Source organism: Chiloscyllium plagiosum, chromosome 10 (genome assembly GCF_004010195.1).
Source record: "Chiloscyllium plagiosum isolate BGI_BamShark_2017 chromosome 10, ASM401019v2, whole genome shotgun sequence".
NCBI classification, from domain to species: Eukaryota; Metazoa; Chordata; class Chondrichthyes; order Orectolobiformes; family Hemiscylliidae; genus Chiloscyllium; species Chiloscyllium plagiosum.
The window spans coordinates 28,122,257-28,139,615 of NC_057719.1; the positions used below are offsets into that span (position 1 = coordinate 28,122,257).

At 40.9% G+C, this 17,359-nt stretch overlaps 1 protein-coding gene across 3 annotated transcripts in view; it reads right to left on the reverse strand.

The window, feature by feature from the left end:
• Positions 1-17,359, reverse strand: part of prkcha (protein kinase C, eta, a) — a 219,890-nt gene that overhangs the window by 81,238 nt on the left and 121,293 nt on the right. For all 3 annotated transcript variants that reach the window (XM_043697242.1, XM_043697243.1, XM_043697241.1), the window contains 6 exons: positions 16,620-16,794; positions 14,920-14,954; positions 14,098-14,180; positions 8,285-8,414; positions 6,431-6,570; positions 4,453-4,593 (listed from right to left, as the gene is read on the reverse strand). In XM_043697242.1, coding sequence (XP_043553177.1) covers positions 4,453-4,593; positions 6,431-6,570; positions 8,285-8,414; positions 14,098-14,180; positions 14,920-14,954; positions 16,620-16,794 — 704 coding nt within the window. The remainder of the gene's footprint in view (positions 1-4,452; positions 4,594-6,430; positions 6,571-8,284; positions 8,415-14,097; positions 14,181-14,919; positions 14,955-16,619; positions 16,795-17,359) is intronic.

Consider the following 17,359-nt stretch of genomic DNA (forward strand, 5'->3'; position numbering starts at 1 on the left):
ATTATAAGGACAACCAAAAGCTAAATTCAATCTTGCAGTCGACATTACAAAAATACTTCCTGACTGTGAATCTATTATAAGGATAATTCTCAGGATGTAGGCCCATAACATTAAAGTAAAGTGTGCAAACTGACTTCTCAAAGGAATATGGAATTCTGTCATGTAATAAATTATTTGCTCTAGACTCCAGTCATGAAAGAAAACACTAAAATCCTCTGTATCCAGTAACCCCATCTCACAAAAAGGAACCACTTGAACCCAATCAAACCGAAGCTAGGTCATGGGACCTACACTTGCCTCCAGATCCTGTGCTGATTATTTTTTTAAGGCACAACACTCCCAGAATTAGGTTAATTTGTGATACTTGTGTTGCTCTCAGAATGCTGTGGAGAATGTGGATGAATTGCTTCACAATAATGGATTGGTTCATGAATAATAAAAGATTAGCAACAGGCCTGTTGTCATTCCACTACCATATGTTGAGCAAAGCAAACAGCGAGCAGCACATGTGGTGGCTTGTTTTGTTCCAGCATCTTGCATGACTCTATGAGATAATATTATATACCAATGGCTGAATGTATGTCTGGGTGCAATGCCAAGCTTGCATGCCCCACTTAACGGTTTTGGGAGGAATCAGAGAATCACAGAATTGTTATGGTGCAGGAGGCCATTTGGCCCATTGTGCATGCACTAGCTCATTAAATAAGCATCATTACCTCATACCAATCTCCTGTTTTATCCCCATACTCTACACATCTATTAAAATGCAAATGGTTATCTAATGTCCTTGTGAATATCTTAACTGAACCTGTCTCCACCACATTTCCAAATCCTAACTATTCACTGAGCTGAAAAGGTCTTTCTTGACTTCACCCTTGCTTCTTTTGCAGATCACTTTAAATCTATATTCTTTAAAAGTGGGAACAATTTCTCCTTATCTATCCAATCCAGCCTGTTCAAGATTTTGAAGCCCTCCTCGGACAATCTACAGGTTTAACTTAAAGGAGCAAGACTTGGAAGGAGAGCTCAAGGCTGTGGAATGTCAGGCTCAGGTCAGTACCTGGGACCAGAATGCATGTAGGAAGGGTTTCCAGCCGTGGTTTGTGGAAGCCCAGGTTTTGGAGCTGGAACAGCAGCTGGAGACACCGTGGAAAAACTTCCAGACTGGAATAGCAACCAGGAAAAATAAGAGCACTAGGCAGTGCAGACAATGCAGGAATACCATTCTTTTGCAAAATGGATTCACTACTTTGGATACAAACAAAAACAGAATTTGCTGAAGAAGCTCAACAAAACAGTCAACATTGAGACCAGCAACCCATCTTCAGAACAATTTCAACTCTGCTTTCTCTCCAGAGATGCTGCCAGACCTACTGAGTTTCTCCAGCACTTTGTTTTTGTTTGCTTCAGATCTCCAGCATCCACAGTTGCTTGATTTATTTTACTGCTTTAGATACTGATCGGGGACATAGGCTTGCAGAGGAAAGCAGCCAAATTCATTGCCCCATGGTTGGTTCAGCTGCACTGGAGAGGAGGGAGGAATAGCACAGGAAGGGTACAGTGATAGGGGATTTGATAGCAAGGGGAATAGATAGATTCTGTAGATGCAAACAAGATCACATGATAATATGTTGTTTCCCAGGGGCTACAGTCAAGGACATCATGAAGCAATTACGGGACATGCTGGAGTGAAAGGGTGAAAATCCATTCGTTGTGGTACACGTTAAAATAAGGGATGAAGTTCTAAAAGTAGAATATAGGAAGTTAGGATGCAAGTTAAAAAGAAAATGGTATGAGTGAGGGTTTCAGATTGAGGAGGCATTTGAATTGGTGGAGTATTCGCTAATGAGGTTGGGCAGAATTTAAACTAGAGTGATACAGGATGGGACTCTGTACAGGCAGACAGGAGAGAGGGAAACAAGGGCAAGATCAAAAAACAGAATGGGAAATAAGAAAAGTGATAGGCAGCAAATTCAAGGGCAAGAATCAACAGAGCCATGTTGCAAAATAATGTGAACAGGATTAAGCCTGATGGCCTTATTTTTTAAATGTATGGATTACTTGCAATGAAGTGGATGAATAAATCACACAAGTAGAAATAAAAGTGAATGATATAGCTGGGATTACAGAGACGTGGCTGTAGGGTGACCAGGGATGGGTACTGAATATCCAGGGATATTCAGTGTTCAGGAAGGATGGAAAAAGAGAAAAAGGAGGAGAGCTACAATGTGGTCTCCTCTACACCCAGGAGATGAAGCGCAGTCTGGGTGACCACTTTGTGGAACATCTCCATTCTGTTTGCAAAAATAATCACTGAGCTTCCTGTTGCCTGCCATTTCAACACACTGTGATCCCTGTATCTCAGGCTTGGTGCAGTGTTCCAGTAAAGCTCAGCACAAGCTGGAAGAACACAACCTCATTTTCTAATTAAGGACCCTTCAGCCTTCAGGACTTGGTATCAAGTTCAATCATTTTACAATCTTAGCACATTCTTCCCTGTCTTTTACCCAGCCCCACAACCCAGGCTCTATCATGACACGGCTATTTTCAGGACAGCCAAATCACTTTCCCCTACTTATGGATCCCATTTTCAGCTTTTCACCTTCCCTTACTTCATACCATCAAGCCCTTTGTCCATCTCTTTCTCGGTCTCTGTCTCCACCACCCAACCTCAACTTATATGCCACCTTTCTCGAGCTACATCAGTTGTGAAGAAGTGTCACTGGACTTGAAACTTTGTTTTCATTCCACAGAGGCTGCAAGACTTGCAGTGTTTCTCCAAAAATATATTTGTTTCTGTTGCAATCGAATCCACATTTTTGGTTCTGTCTCCATAAGGAGGACACAAATAATATCCCAAAATATTGGTGAATATGGATCCAGTGACAGCAAGAAATACTGAAGGAACTCAGTATTGGGAGAGAAATGGTCCTGGGAAAATTGATGGGATTAAAGGCCGATAAATCCCCAGAGCCTGTCAGAGCACTTAAGGAAGTGGCCTTAGAAATAGTGAATGCATTAAGTTAAAAAATCACACAACACCAGGTTATAGTCCAACAGGTTTAATTGGAAGCACTAGCTTTCGGAGCGACGCTCCTTCATCAGGTGGTTCATCTGAGGAGTGGCACTCTGAAAGCTAGTGCTTCCAATTAAACCTGTTGGACTATAACCTGGTGTTGTGTGATTTTTAACTTTGTACACCCCAGTCCAACACTGGCATCTCCAAATCATGAATGCATTAAGGTCATCCTATAGACTCTGGAAATGTTCCTACTGATTGGAGGATAGCTAATATAACTCTACCATTTTAAAAAAGGTTAGAAAGAAAACAGAGGATTACAGACCACTGGACTGACATTAATAGGAGGGAGAGTGCTCGAGTGCATTATAAACAATTTAATAGCAGAACACTAGGAAAACAATGACAGGATTGGACAGAGTCAGCATGGATTTACGAAAAGGAAATCATGGTTTACAAATGTGCAGGAACACTGAGGATGTAATGGGAAGATTTGAAAAAGGGAAACCAGTGGATATGGTTTACTTGGACTTTCAGAAAGCTTTTCCATGAGCTTCCATAGAAGTGATTAATACGTGAAGTTAAAGATAGAGAATTGGCTGGCAAAAAAGTGTCAGAGTAAATGGGTAATTTTCCAAGTGCAGCCTGTGAATAGGGGAGTACTACAAGGATCAGTCTTGGATCCCGCTTTGATAACATATTAATGATTTAGATGAGGGAATTAAATGCAATGTTTCCATGTTTGCATATGACACAAAGCTGGGTGGAACGGTGAATGACAAAGGTTTGTGATAACAGATTCTTACTTGGATGTGATTTCTGGTTTGTTAATCAAAGCTAAAATAAATACAAATATTACAAGGATATTTTCACATAGCTGGAAGCATTTCTTCCCAGTTTCAATGATACGAAGACTTTTTAAAGGTCATGAGAGATTTATTTTTCTCCCCCAAGATATGTGAAATATTTTCCTTTGACATTGCATGGATTCTGAGGTGCAGAGTGCACACAGGGCCAGTGGCTATGGATGATATATAGAACATAGATAAGGCATGGTGATTTCAGTAGGCATGTGGGTATAGAGATGGCATGGCTGATTTGAGGGGGTATGGCAGGAATGGGGATGACAGGGTGGCAGCAGTGAAGGGAAGAGGTGTGCTTTGAGGGGTATGCATGTACTGTTAGGAGCCGGGCTGTTGTATTGGAGAACTGAGGTAGGCCTTCTAAATGGCCTGCTTCCACAATCACACTCCAATGTGGGTCACAACCTGCACTGTAAATCTGACCCCAGTTTGCAAATAGCTTGTAAAGGCATGTATGTGTTGAATGTGCAGTTGGTGTGCCACAGAAATGCTCAGGTCGGGATTTCCTGTGCCCAGAGCAAGATTCAGTCCCATAGCTTATGGTTTCTCTGGTTTATCAGTGTCACTGACCTTCCCAAAGCTGCCTTTCCCTAGGACACTGAGGAAGGTGAAATCGTCAATGCCCAGTTTACGTCGTACTTGCTGGCCGGTACTGTTCTCGACTGCATTACCCAGGGTCTCGTTTTCTTCATGGCTTTGTCGACTTTGTCTCTTTATTCGAGAAAAGATAGATACAAAGAATTATTGTTACACACAGTGGAGTGAATAACTAATACCAGCTAATTAATGCTCCTGGATTATACAACTGACAGATTGCAACAGAATGTTTTCTAAGGGACAGAAATAGTATCAAGATTATAAAGTCCGATTGACACAATTATTTCAGAAAATCACATGGTAAAGAAGTGGCCCATTAACCTGTCACTATTGTGACAGAGTAGCTCTCTGAAAGAGCTTCTTATTAATCCCACACCCTGCTCTTGCTTCAAAACCTTGCCATTGTTTCCTTTGTATCGCTTAAACTGTACTTTGTGACTGAGTCACAGTCATCACCTGATTCTCGTAATGTGATACCAACACTAGCAATGTTTCTTTTGTCAGAATTTCTGTTTGAGAACAAACATGCAATGATATAAATTTAGTGTCCTACATCACACAAATGTCTTTCAATGGGGAATATAGTGAAAGAGGTCTGCGTCATAAAATACAGAACCTTGTGTTGCTGGTGTAGAGCTTTTTACAACAGCACAGTAATTTGGGAATAATGTGGAAAATCAGGAGGTCCAAAGTCTTAAAACACGATCAGATCCTTTTTTTTCATTCCCAGAAGCTACAGCCCAGTACAGGTTGCTGCAATCCCCACTGTAGTGTTGAGAAAGCCCTGAGGCTGCAACTTTGTTACTGGTTTTATACACTCGCACCTCTGTCAAGCTCTACAGTGACACCACCTGAATGCAAGGTGGGTTAAACATGCCAGATTTCTTAAGGGATTTTACTCTTCCCGTCAATTTCTTCTCTCTTCATTCCATTCCCCCAATTTCTACATATGATACAGTACAGTACTTGCACCTACACAGCAAGGAGAATGTAACTACACTCGTGATACTCCTCAGTCATAACAAAAACTCCATTCCATCTGCATGCAGACACCTACACACACACACATATAGATGGACACTTTCACAGACACACAGTCAGTCTGGATTAACCACTGTAACACTGAGTCATTTTCTTTTCTGTCCAATCACTTTTCTATACACTTTAAATTCCTGTTTGACTGTCTTTGCTAACCTGTCTTTCTGTCTGGTGCTTACTCATGCGCACATTTGAAACGTCACAACAGAATCCAATCCTGTCCTGTCCTTATCAGCTACCAGTGAGTTCAGGACAATGTCCTGGAAGAGAAGCCCAGGCCAGTGCCTCCCTCTCTAACCCAGCATCTGTAATGTCAGCTGCAAAAGGCTGGCCTCAGTGAAGGTCAATTAACTTAACGGCAAATGGACTGATCTGACTGGTGCACCAATAGAGATTGGTCTCTTCAGCACAGAGCAGGGATCGAATATGGGATATTCTGGAATGTCAAGCTTAATCATTCACTTAATCACCCCCTGAGCCTATGGAGTCCATCTGTGTAAAAGACAGATGTTCTTTGTTTCCAGAGCCACATGAATTTGTACACAACAAATGTTTGACAGTTATACCATCATCAATTTTTGGTGAAGTCTAATTAAATAGAATTTTTGGGAAGTCTAATTAAAATAGTTGGCAATCATCCACCTGAAATTCTAATGCACATTATTGCCAGGCATGGTTCCCAATGGATGTGTGCAGTTGGAATAAACAGTGGCTTATACGTCCACAGCACATTTTCCAATCTCAGCATGCCAAAGCATTTGAGCCAAAGAATAACCTTTTGAGGGTGTAATGTAGAAAACAGGACAGCCAAGGCAAGGACTGCATCACCGATAGCATCATTGTCCATTGATTACAAGTGTAAACCTCCAACAATGTTAGAAATACCAGTGAGGCAGCTCAGCAGTATCCTTACCATCTGCCTCCTCTTTAAAGTGGAGATGCCTCCTGCACTGAGTCCCATCTCTGCCAGCTTCCTAGCGAGTTCCACAGAGTTTACTCCGCAGCTTGGGGCAACGTTGTTCTCGCAGCGAATGTGAATGTTCATTTTGCAAACTGTCAAAAGGAGAGACATTATTTTATATAAGTGTTTCATGGAGAATAAATCCTAGTCAGGAATATCAGTTTTTAAAACAGCCAAAGGGAAAACAACTTCCCTGTGGAATTCTACATGTCCAGCATATTATGTAACACCTTCACATTGACCAGCTCTTAATAGGTATCCAGGAAATAACACAAGCTCTCTCAGTCACTCTGACTCTGTTCATATAATCATCAGCAGGCCACTGACTCTTTTGATAAAGGAGTCTGTATGATCTCAGGATTCCTTCACTGACAGGACATCTATTAAACTGCTCTGATTAAAAGGGACAACACTGTGCTGATTGTCTGTATTAGTGAGGCCATTTGACAGACACTCTATTTCTTTACCACAATCCTGTAATTAAGTCCTGGATAGAATTTATCTTTCAGTTGTGTTTTTTAGAACAATTCAGAGTTCAAGATGTATACAGCTGGTAGACTTCAACATACTGTATTCACTCCTGATTGTAACCTTCTTGTCATTCCAGTTACCATTCCAATGGCAGCAAGCTGACCAATAGAATTCTTATGTAGTCTGCCAGCAACATCTAACACACAGCAATGAAATGTAGCTTTGGATGTAGGAAGGTTTTCTCATGTTGCCCTTTTCAAAAAAAAAATTCTATGATCTTTTAAAATCTGCTTAAACACAGAAAAAGGATCTTAATTCAGCTTTAAAAGGGCAATACAGATCAACAGAGTTCATTTTGATTTTGGTGTAGTGCCAAATGGCTGTTAGCAGATTATTTCTTATTAAAATTACCTTGGTTACATTTTAACTCAGATGAGTTCTACCTGATTGAGCTAAATTGACTCGAACAGAATTACTAATTGAGTTTACAAACAGTAATGCATTTCAGAAGCATCACCTGCCAACAACATTGAGGAAACAATTTAATGCAAGTGAAATAAATGCTTCAGGACCACATTCTCAACATAATCATCCAACTATAATTGGGATTATAGTGGGGATTGGGAGCAATTTGTTCTTTGCATCTCAGTGGCCATGGAGACAGCTACACATGAAAAAAATATAACTGCCTTCAAGTAGACCTAATTTCCAGAACTGGGGTGTCAAAAGCACGACATATGGACTTCACACTTTTCAGGAGAAGATCTAAAGCTGCTCGAGTTCACGGAGATGTAGGGAGCTCTTTTGGACAGTTGCTATTCCCTTCTGGGTAGTTCAAAGGCCACTTCTGGGACAGGTTAAGTGCCCTGGAGGGGAAGCGCCCTTTGTGATCATTCCAACTATAAATTAATGCGTGTAAATTTGGATAAACTCATTGGTACATCAAGAGAATTGGCAAGTTGTCAAGGGAATTAAATCTGTTTTCTACACTTCTGAAAATCCTTTCTGCATTGTTAAAAATCAGTGCTTGCTATTTCACATTATCTGTTGCTCTCTATAAATATGCAAACTCGACTTTTCTCATTTGCTTTGTCTAGGGAATGAGCTTCCAGAGGGAAGTGGTGGAGGCTGGTACATTTACAACATTTAAAAGGCATCTGGATGGGCATATGAAATGAATGGATTTCGAAGGAAATGGGCCAAGTGCTGGCACATGGGACTAGATTAGGTTAGGATAACTGATCGATATGGACTAGTTGGACTAAAGATTCTGTTTCCGTTCTATACATCTCTATGACTCTAAGTAATATAAGAGTGCCTTACGAACAGGATTACCTTTACACTGTTTTCCTTGCCTCATCAGCCCATACAGAAGGGAGCCACAATGATCACAGAACGTTGGCACCTTGTAGTTATGAATGTTGAATTGATGACGTACATTGATGCTAAATCTTTGCTCACATACCTATGAAATATAATAGTCAATTGTTTAAGACAGCTGTAGACACAAATAAACATGAAGACAGACTTGCCTATTGGAGCCACTTTCTAAGGTTTGATTTTATTTTCAATATCACTTTTCAAATTTTTTTCTCCCTTTGGGGGGTGTTCTCTTCTCTCCATTTGGATAGAATGTTCTACATCCTAGCTGGAATGACCAAACAATCATGATGGGTTGTGTTACAGGCAACTGATCTGAAACTGTGCCTATAGTGGCCTGTCTATGTTGATCATTCCAAAAGATGTTTCACCCAATAGTTGCTGTGAGAGTGCATAAACAAAGCATTACAAACAACCCACTAAAGAGGTAGGGCCATTGTTGGAGTCTATAATTAAGGATAAGGGTAACTGAACACCTTGAAAATTTTCAGTGAATTAGGGACAACCAACATGAATTCATGACAGGTAGGTCATGTTTGACAAACCTGATAGAAGTTTTTGAAGAGGTGACTAAGTTAGTGGACAGGAGAAAGTCTATAGATATTTATATGAACTTACAGAAGGCATTTGATAAAGTCCCACATAACAGACTGTTAATTAAGGTAACCTATGGAATTGAGGACATATTACTGACATAGCTGGGGAATTGGTTGTGTGGCAGATGACAGAAAATAGGAATAACGGGTAGGTACTCAAATTGGCAGGATGTGGTTTCCCATTAGGATCTTTCGTCAGGGTCTCTACCTAATTACTCACATTAGTTATTAACAACTTTGATAATGGCATAGAAAATCATATATCCAAATTGGCTGAAGACACAAGTTAGGTGGCATTGTAGACAGTGTAGACAATAACATAACACTACAAAGAGATATTGATAGACTAAGTGAATGGGCATAACTGGGGGTAGATGGAGTTCAATATAAACAATGTGAAGTTATCAATTTTAGACCAAAAAAGAACAGATCAGATGATTTATCTAATGATATGAAGTTAAATGCATGGATGTCCAAAGAGGCTTGGGACTTGGGCTTGAGCCTTTTACTACAATCAGCAGTAACTGAACCAGCTGCTTCTCAGAACCAAAGTTGTACTCTTAATCTGTAAAGGTTCCCTGGTATAGGTTCTCAGTCTACCTGATGTATTCACAGACTTAAGGATTGGAGTGTAGAGTGAATGTTGTTGTAGACTGGTTCTGTGATCACTGACATGGCCACGTCAGTATCAATCTCCATTTAGAACCAGATGACCATTTAACCAAATGTTTATTTTGATTGGTTCTGATTTAACTGTTCCAAACCAGGTGTAGATGTAATTTCCAGAATGTGCAATCTCCTGGGTACCAGCTTATGGGTTCCCTTACTCAATTTAGGTCTAAAGGGACTCGTTTACTATCGAGTCCGCATACCGACAGCAACTAAAATGGCTTGCCAGACCGGATCCTGAAGAAAATTTTAACTGTTTGGTCAAGACTCCGCTTTGTATTGGGGATTTGCTATGAGCTGACCTTGAGTCCCTCTATTCAGGATATGTCCTGACTGAGGCTATGCAATTGCCTTCACACAAATGGCTCAGTCAGACTGGTGACGGTGTCCCCTTCCATTGGAATATCCTGCAACTATTATGCTCTACTTGTGCAATGATAAAGCCAGTTGTAATGTCTGTTTGAAGTCCAGCTGGAACTCAGCTAATCGGCGCTTTTGCATGGTTACATCATTAATCCCACATACCAAACAGTGTCTCGGCATCTCATTATGGGTTAAGCCAAAGTAACAAGCCTCTCTCAGTCATCTTGACCCAGTTAAAATCCTAATATGGATTCTCCTGGTTCTGAATTTGCCGAGTAAAACCCATAGCTTCTCAGAATTACAGGAGGCTCAGGTCATAATATTCCTGAACTAAATCCATGAACTATTGGAAGGTTTTCATATCTGGTGCCTCCAGTAAAGTAAGGCTCCTAATAACTGAAAAAGCTGTGGGTCCACATGCTGTTACTCTTTATTTTTCATCTGCCCCCCAAAAAAATGCATTCATTCCACATACTGGGCCCAGTCTTCTATGGCAGGATTGAAGCATGAAGCTTTCCAAATAACAGCATGATGCCAGAAATTACCCCAACTCAAAGACAACTGTGGCACGCAAATTTCTTTAGGAGCATGCTTTACTCTCATCGTCACTGAAGTAACTCCACAGAGGCCGGTATCCCGTCACCAAGTCACCCTTTATTTATATATGCAGGCTCCTTGACACTGGTCCAGCTCCCTCAAAGCCAGTTCTCAAAGTGAACAGAAGCTCTGACCCTTCGGTTTATATCTGTCAGCCAGGCCTCCTAATTGGAGTTGTAATTGGTCCAATCAGGGAAGTCATATTCTATGAAGTCCACCTGGCTGACCTCATTGCAATCACTACAGTACGCATAAATTTTCATCTCCAGTGACTGTCAAACATTCTGGTCAAAAGGCTGCAGGACCTTGTTTTAATATAGGAGATGAGTAATGAACACAAGAAGGTTACCTCAGAGTACAATGGGACCTTGATCAGGTGGGCAAATGGGCCAAAGAATAGCAGATGGAATTTATCTTAGATAAATGAGATGTGCTGCATTTTCGTAAGGCAAATCGGGGTAGGACTGATACACTTAATGGTAATCTCATTCCAGCAGGGGGCACTGGCACATTATTTGGCTGAAAAAGTGATCATGAAGCAAAAAGGAGCCTGAAGAGTGTTGCTAAACAAAGAGGCCTTGGGGTGCAGCTTCATAGCTCCTTGAAGGTGGAGTAGCAGGTAGACAGGGTAGTGAAGAAGGTATGTTTGCTTTTATTTATAAATGCATTGAGTATAGAAATTGGGATGTCATATTACTGCTGTACAGGACATTGTTTAGGCCACTATTGGAATACTGCATTAAATTCTGGTCACCCTGCAAGAGGAAGGATGTTGTGAAATTTGAAAGGGTTCAGAAAAGATTTACAAGGATGTTGCCAGGGTTGGAGGATTTGAGATATCAGGAGATGCTGAATAGGCTGGGGCTGTTTTCCCTGGAGTGTCGAAGGCTGAGGGGTGACCTTATAGAGGTTTATAAAATCATGAGGGGCATGGATAGGTAAATAGTCAAGGTCTTTTCTCCAGGGGAGGGTAATCCAAAACTAGAAGTCATAAGTTTAAGGTGAGTGGGGAAAGATTTAAAAGGAACCTCTGGGGAAACCTTTCCACACAGAGGGTGATGCGTGTATGGAATGAGCTGCTCGAGAAGGTGGTGGAGGCTGGTGCCATTACAACATTTAAAAAGGCATCTGGATGGTTATATGAAAAGGAAGGGCCAAATGCTGGCAAATGGGAGTAGATTAGGTTAGGATATCTGATTGCAATAAGTTAGACCAAAGGGTCAGTTTCCATGCTGTACATCTGTGACTGTGTGACTCTTAAAAAAATTGAATGGTGTATTGAAATACAGAGGAACCTTGATTATCCAGCATTCGATTATCCGAATATCAGATTATCCGGCAAGATCGCAAAGTCCCAATCTCAGCTTAACTATGTTATCCAGCATTCAATTATCTGGAATTCAATTAACCAAACGAAATGCTGCCTGCCCGTGTCCTTCGGATACTCGAGGTTCCTCTGTAATACTATTCCTGTCTCATGCCACCAGGGGGCACTGGCACATTATTTGGCTGAAAGTGAGCATGAAGCAAAAAAGAGACGCGGATTTGAAAACGATCAGAAAAATATCGTGACTTCGGGACAGAAACTTATTTTGTTTGCAGATAATTTCTGATTGGGAGCAATTCTGCTTCTCACTCCCAGAAGATAAGTTTGGTGTGGGCTGCTAATATGTTACAGAAACAGCGGGGAGGGGCTACTGGTCCATGTTCACACAGACTGGGACAGATTAGGCATACAGTTGAACAGCACGGAACAATGGTTCCATGCTGACCAATTTTCCCAAACTAAACTAGTCCCACTTACCTGTGTTTGGCTCAAATCCCTCTGAACCTTTCCTATTCATGTGCGTGCCCAAATGTATTTTAAACATTCTAGCTGTACCTGCATCTTCCACTTTCTCAGGCAGTTCATTCCACGTACAAACCACCCTCTCTATGTAAACATTGCCCCTCAGGTCCCTTTTAAATCTTTCTCCTCTCACTTAAAATGATGATCACTAGTTTGAACTTACCCACCCCAGGGAAAAATGTGGGCAGGATTGCTCAGACCCCATTAGCTGGGTATGCCAATTTCCTGACTGGGATTATGCTCCTGGGCCATGGAGGTAGGATAGGGGAGTAGACGGACAACAGGGAGGTACGGTAGGGTGTCTGGGGGGTGGGTTGTTGGCCATACACACATTGCGGTGTTGGTAGGCAGCTAATCACACTCATTAGACACAATCATAGAAAAATCACAGAATTCCTCCAGTGTGCAAACAAACCATTTGGCCCAACAAGTCCACACCAACCATACAAAGAGTATCCCACCCAAACCCATTCCCCAACCGTTTACTGTACATTTTCCCTGACTAACGCACCTAACCTACACACTCCTGAACACTGTGAGCAATTTAGTATGGCCAATTCACCTGACCTGCACATGTTCTGTCTGTGGGGGGAAATTGGAGCACCCACAGGAGACCCAGGCAGATACAGGGTGAACGTGCAAACTTGACACACACAGTCACCCAAAGCTGGAAATGAACCTGGATCTCTGGCGCTGTGATACAGCAGTGCTAACCACTGAGCCATCATGCCACCAAGGACTTATGAAAGCTTATCAATGTATCAATGGAAGCAAATTGGGATTTTGCAGCTGGTTCCCAGCTTCTCAGAGGTGATGGGAGCGGGTGAGTTGCATTCTCAGATGGCAGCCTTTCAGGGCTGGGAGATTAGTGCCCTAGCCAGGCAGACAGTCACATCCCCTGTCACCCCACATTTTAGAAGTTATCTCCCATAGAGGTGAATGGCTGCTGTTTTCAATTTCTGAATTAACCTTTTGACAAAATAGTTGGGTTCATCTGAATATGAGACTTCAATTCCTAATTGCCTTGGAGGTAAGAAACTGCCTTCATGAACCACTGCAATCTTTGGGGTTTAGTAACACCTGCAGTGCTGTCAGGAGGTAGTTCCAGGATGCTGACGCTGTGATAGTGAAGAAACAGCAAAACAATTCCAAGTCAAGATGGTGGGTGGCTTGGAGGAAAACTTGCAGGTCGTGGTATTCCCAAACGATTGCTGCCCATGTCATTCTAGAATGATAGTGGACATTGATTTGGAAGACGCTGTCCAAGGAACCTTGGTTAATTTTTGCAACATTTCTTGGAGATGGTACAAACTGCTGCTACTGAGTGTCAGTGGTGCAATGAGCGAATATCAAAGGAGTTAGATGGTTTGCTAAGCAAGCAGGCTGCTTTGTTGTTCTGGGTTTGAGTTTTGTGGGAGCTATACCCATCAAGGCAAACAATGGTATTTCTTCAAACTCCTGACTTGTGCCTGCAGGTGGCTAGACAGGTTTTGGGGAGACTGGAGGTGAGTTACCACAGAATTCCAAACCTGTGACGTATCACCATGTGACAGACCTTTACCTTCCTACTATACAGATATATGTTGCAAGTGCTGCTAAAACACAATTGGAAATCTCTCACATTCAAAGCCATATAGACGATTACACCAGACCAAACTATCATTAAACAAACAGAAATTTTGTGCTGACTGTACCTCCTCTTTTTTGTCCTTCTTTATTCTCGGGCATGCTGTGACAATTAACTGGTGACAGCGTTTGTGAACCACACACGTACACACTGTGAGATAAACAGGAGGGAAGATTAATGCTATAAATTAACAGCCATTTAAACTGCAGACTGTGCCTATCACAAACAGATCCAATTCTTTACATGAAAGCACAATTTTTTCAAAATATTATGAATATTTTGTTCAGCTCAATGAAGGCTTCAATGTTGTAACGCAGACAATATTATTAAAGAATCACTTTTCAAACATGAACCACTGAACAGATGTGCCTAGAGGGCCCAGTGAGGCTTATTCCTTGAAAAAAAGCGTGAATCTATGGATACTGACAGTTCTTCATATACAAGACGAAGTGAAGATCAAATAATGTGTGCTATACAACAAACCCTTCTAGAATTTAACAGATGAGAAAGGGACTTTATTTTAAACAATAAACTTTTCTCTGTATACTAATCATAAATTCCTAATTTGTCTGGAACACAATAAGTTACATGCCATTCTCAGATGGGTTAACACTGATCATCAGAGTTATTTACTGGCTCACTTATTTCATGAATACCATGCTGTCCCCATTTCAGGAACTTCAGGTCAGAGTGAAAATGAGCACAAACCCAGTTTTCTAAGTCAATCTGCCAGTGGTCAGATAAAATAAAGATTTTTGTTTTTCGCTGAAATCGTAGTCAGGATGAGGAACATGACTGAAAAGTTGTGTTTTTGCATGAATACAGATTAAGGTGCATTCTTCACTGGATAAAGCCTCCTCACGCTCATTAAATTAAAATAAATGATTACCTTGACACTGGTATCCCTGCTTTCCAAAAATTCCCCTGTGGATAAAAGAACATGAAAGTCACCAGATAGATTGGGATGAAAGCATCCACTAATGCATTTTATCTCAACATTTTATCATTCTCCATTGCAGCATCTGATGGTTTCTGAAACACATTCAAGGTGGCAGCTCACTACGTCTTATTCTCAAGGGCATTTACAGAGGAAGAATAAATGCTAGCCTTCTCAGTAATGCTCTGGTATCAACCATCTTCCTGGCACCCTGCTCGCTTATTGATCACCCACCTTATGATGGAATATCTCCCGCAGGCTGCATTCTCTTAACTGCTGCAACATTACTTTGATAATATGTTGACTTGCTAATCTCCTCAGTGAAGGGCTTTTCCCCAAACAACCCCACAGCCACTGGTTTCTAAATTGGTGGTCTCGATCCCAAATACAGTCACAGAAACAGCAAAATGGCTCATAATAATTAAAATTATGTTAATCTTCCAGTGTCTCGTATTGTCTGCGAGGTGAGAAGTAACCGATCTCAAGATGAACTCCCTTGATATCGCACACTTTGAATGGCTATAGTGGCTCCAACAAGGCATGCTGTGATATCACTGTTATAAGTATGTCAGAGATTTGTCACAGCGAGTTTGTGGACATGGATTTAGTGTCCAATGACAGCTCATTCACTGAGGGACTGGGATTTTCATTACATGATGCCATAGTTACAAGAAATTTCATACATGAAGTTTAATCATTTGTTCTGATTGTTTGGATACTAATAACATTTGAACAACGTATCTTAATTTACTGTCAATAACTGAAAGAGTTTAAGACATTTAGTGTAACAAACAACAGCCCTACCAATTGAACACTAGTTTTGTCAGCAACTTATTTTTCAAAGGACAGAATGGAATATTCCATTCTTATTTTTAACAAAACCAGGAAAGCCTACAATCAAGGATATGTTACATTGTTCTTTAGGCTGACATTCAGTTCTCCCAGTATCAGTCCGAAATGATTCTGAGCGCCAAGAGCTTGCTTCAGAAATTTTCTTTTGACAGATTTTAATTCTAAAACAGTCTTTCAATGTGGAAATTTTCCTGAAGACTTCTCCTAGCTGTAGCCAGGCAAATATTTCACCCTCACTTCAGCTCCCCACAATTTATTCATCCCAATCTGAGTGTTAGCTTCTGCCAATTTCTGCTGCAGAGAATTATAGAGACTTTCAGCCTACAATTGCTTTCTCTGTCTCTCCCTCCCCAGAAAAGCTGTTTTGCTTTTTTTTTGGCATCTGAGGTCTCATTGACTTTTAAATGTTAATGTGAATTGAATTGGAAAGTAGTTTGGTAACTGCTGCCCTAGGCCATAGTTACCAAAGCCCTATAGAAATCTGCCTTTTAATTTCAAATGACATCATGCTTGACTATTTTGCCTTTCAAAATGTTTACAAAAGATAAGCTATATTTACAACACAGGATAATGTAGCAGTAAATAAACTTCAACATCAGGGATATTTATTTGCCCAAGTGCATGAGGCAGTGAGTGGATGAGTACCCTTATAAGGTCACTGAAAGGCAGATCTTCATTTTCCTGTGTTAAAAATGTCACAGATATAAATGGCTTGGCAAGTGCTTCTTTTTTATGCTATGTAACATTTAAACAGAAAGTACAATATTTAACACCTGTAACTTAATGCAGGAGCTTCCTACCAAATGAATTCTCTGCAGTGGGAGCAGTACGTGGGCTGGCGCAGGTACGTGGCCATGAACTTATGATTGTTGACCTGGTGAATCTTTCGCCGCATTGCTCCTTGCCGTTTTCTAGAAAATATGCGCTCCTTGAACGCTCTTTCATTTGAATTGGAATTGACTTTCTCCTCAGGATCTAAGAAGAAATTGTAAACTGTATTATTAAAAGTGAACATCAAATTTAAAAATTAGTACATTTTTCAGTTGCCTCAACCAGGGTGTGCAGTGGCACCAGGCAAGGAAGGAGTTATAGAACGGAATAAGCCAGACCAATCTGCAACCTCACTGCCATGGAGATTAAAGCTCATCTTTCAGCACTTTGCACTCACCTTTCTCGATGACTTCATTTGAACAACAACTCTGCATTTGACAAAGTGCACCTCATTTTCTTTTATCAAGCTATAAAATGACTTGAGAATCATTTTTGCTACTCGTTCAGGCTATTTTGGAAACCACACGCAAATCTCCTCAAAACATGGCTATTAATCAATGACTATTAATTAAATGACTCTCTTTAAACAATTGGTATCATGTTTCACAAGATGGCTCTGATGGGCTCTGAAGGAGCACAAATATATTTGGCAGAATAAAAATGCTTACAAACATGTAACAATCATTACACTGTTTTCCCAACTCTTGCCCTCCCCGGTTAGATCAAAGATTGCCAACTTCTCATTGAGTTGATGGCCTTGAATTCTTTA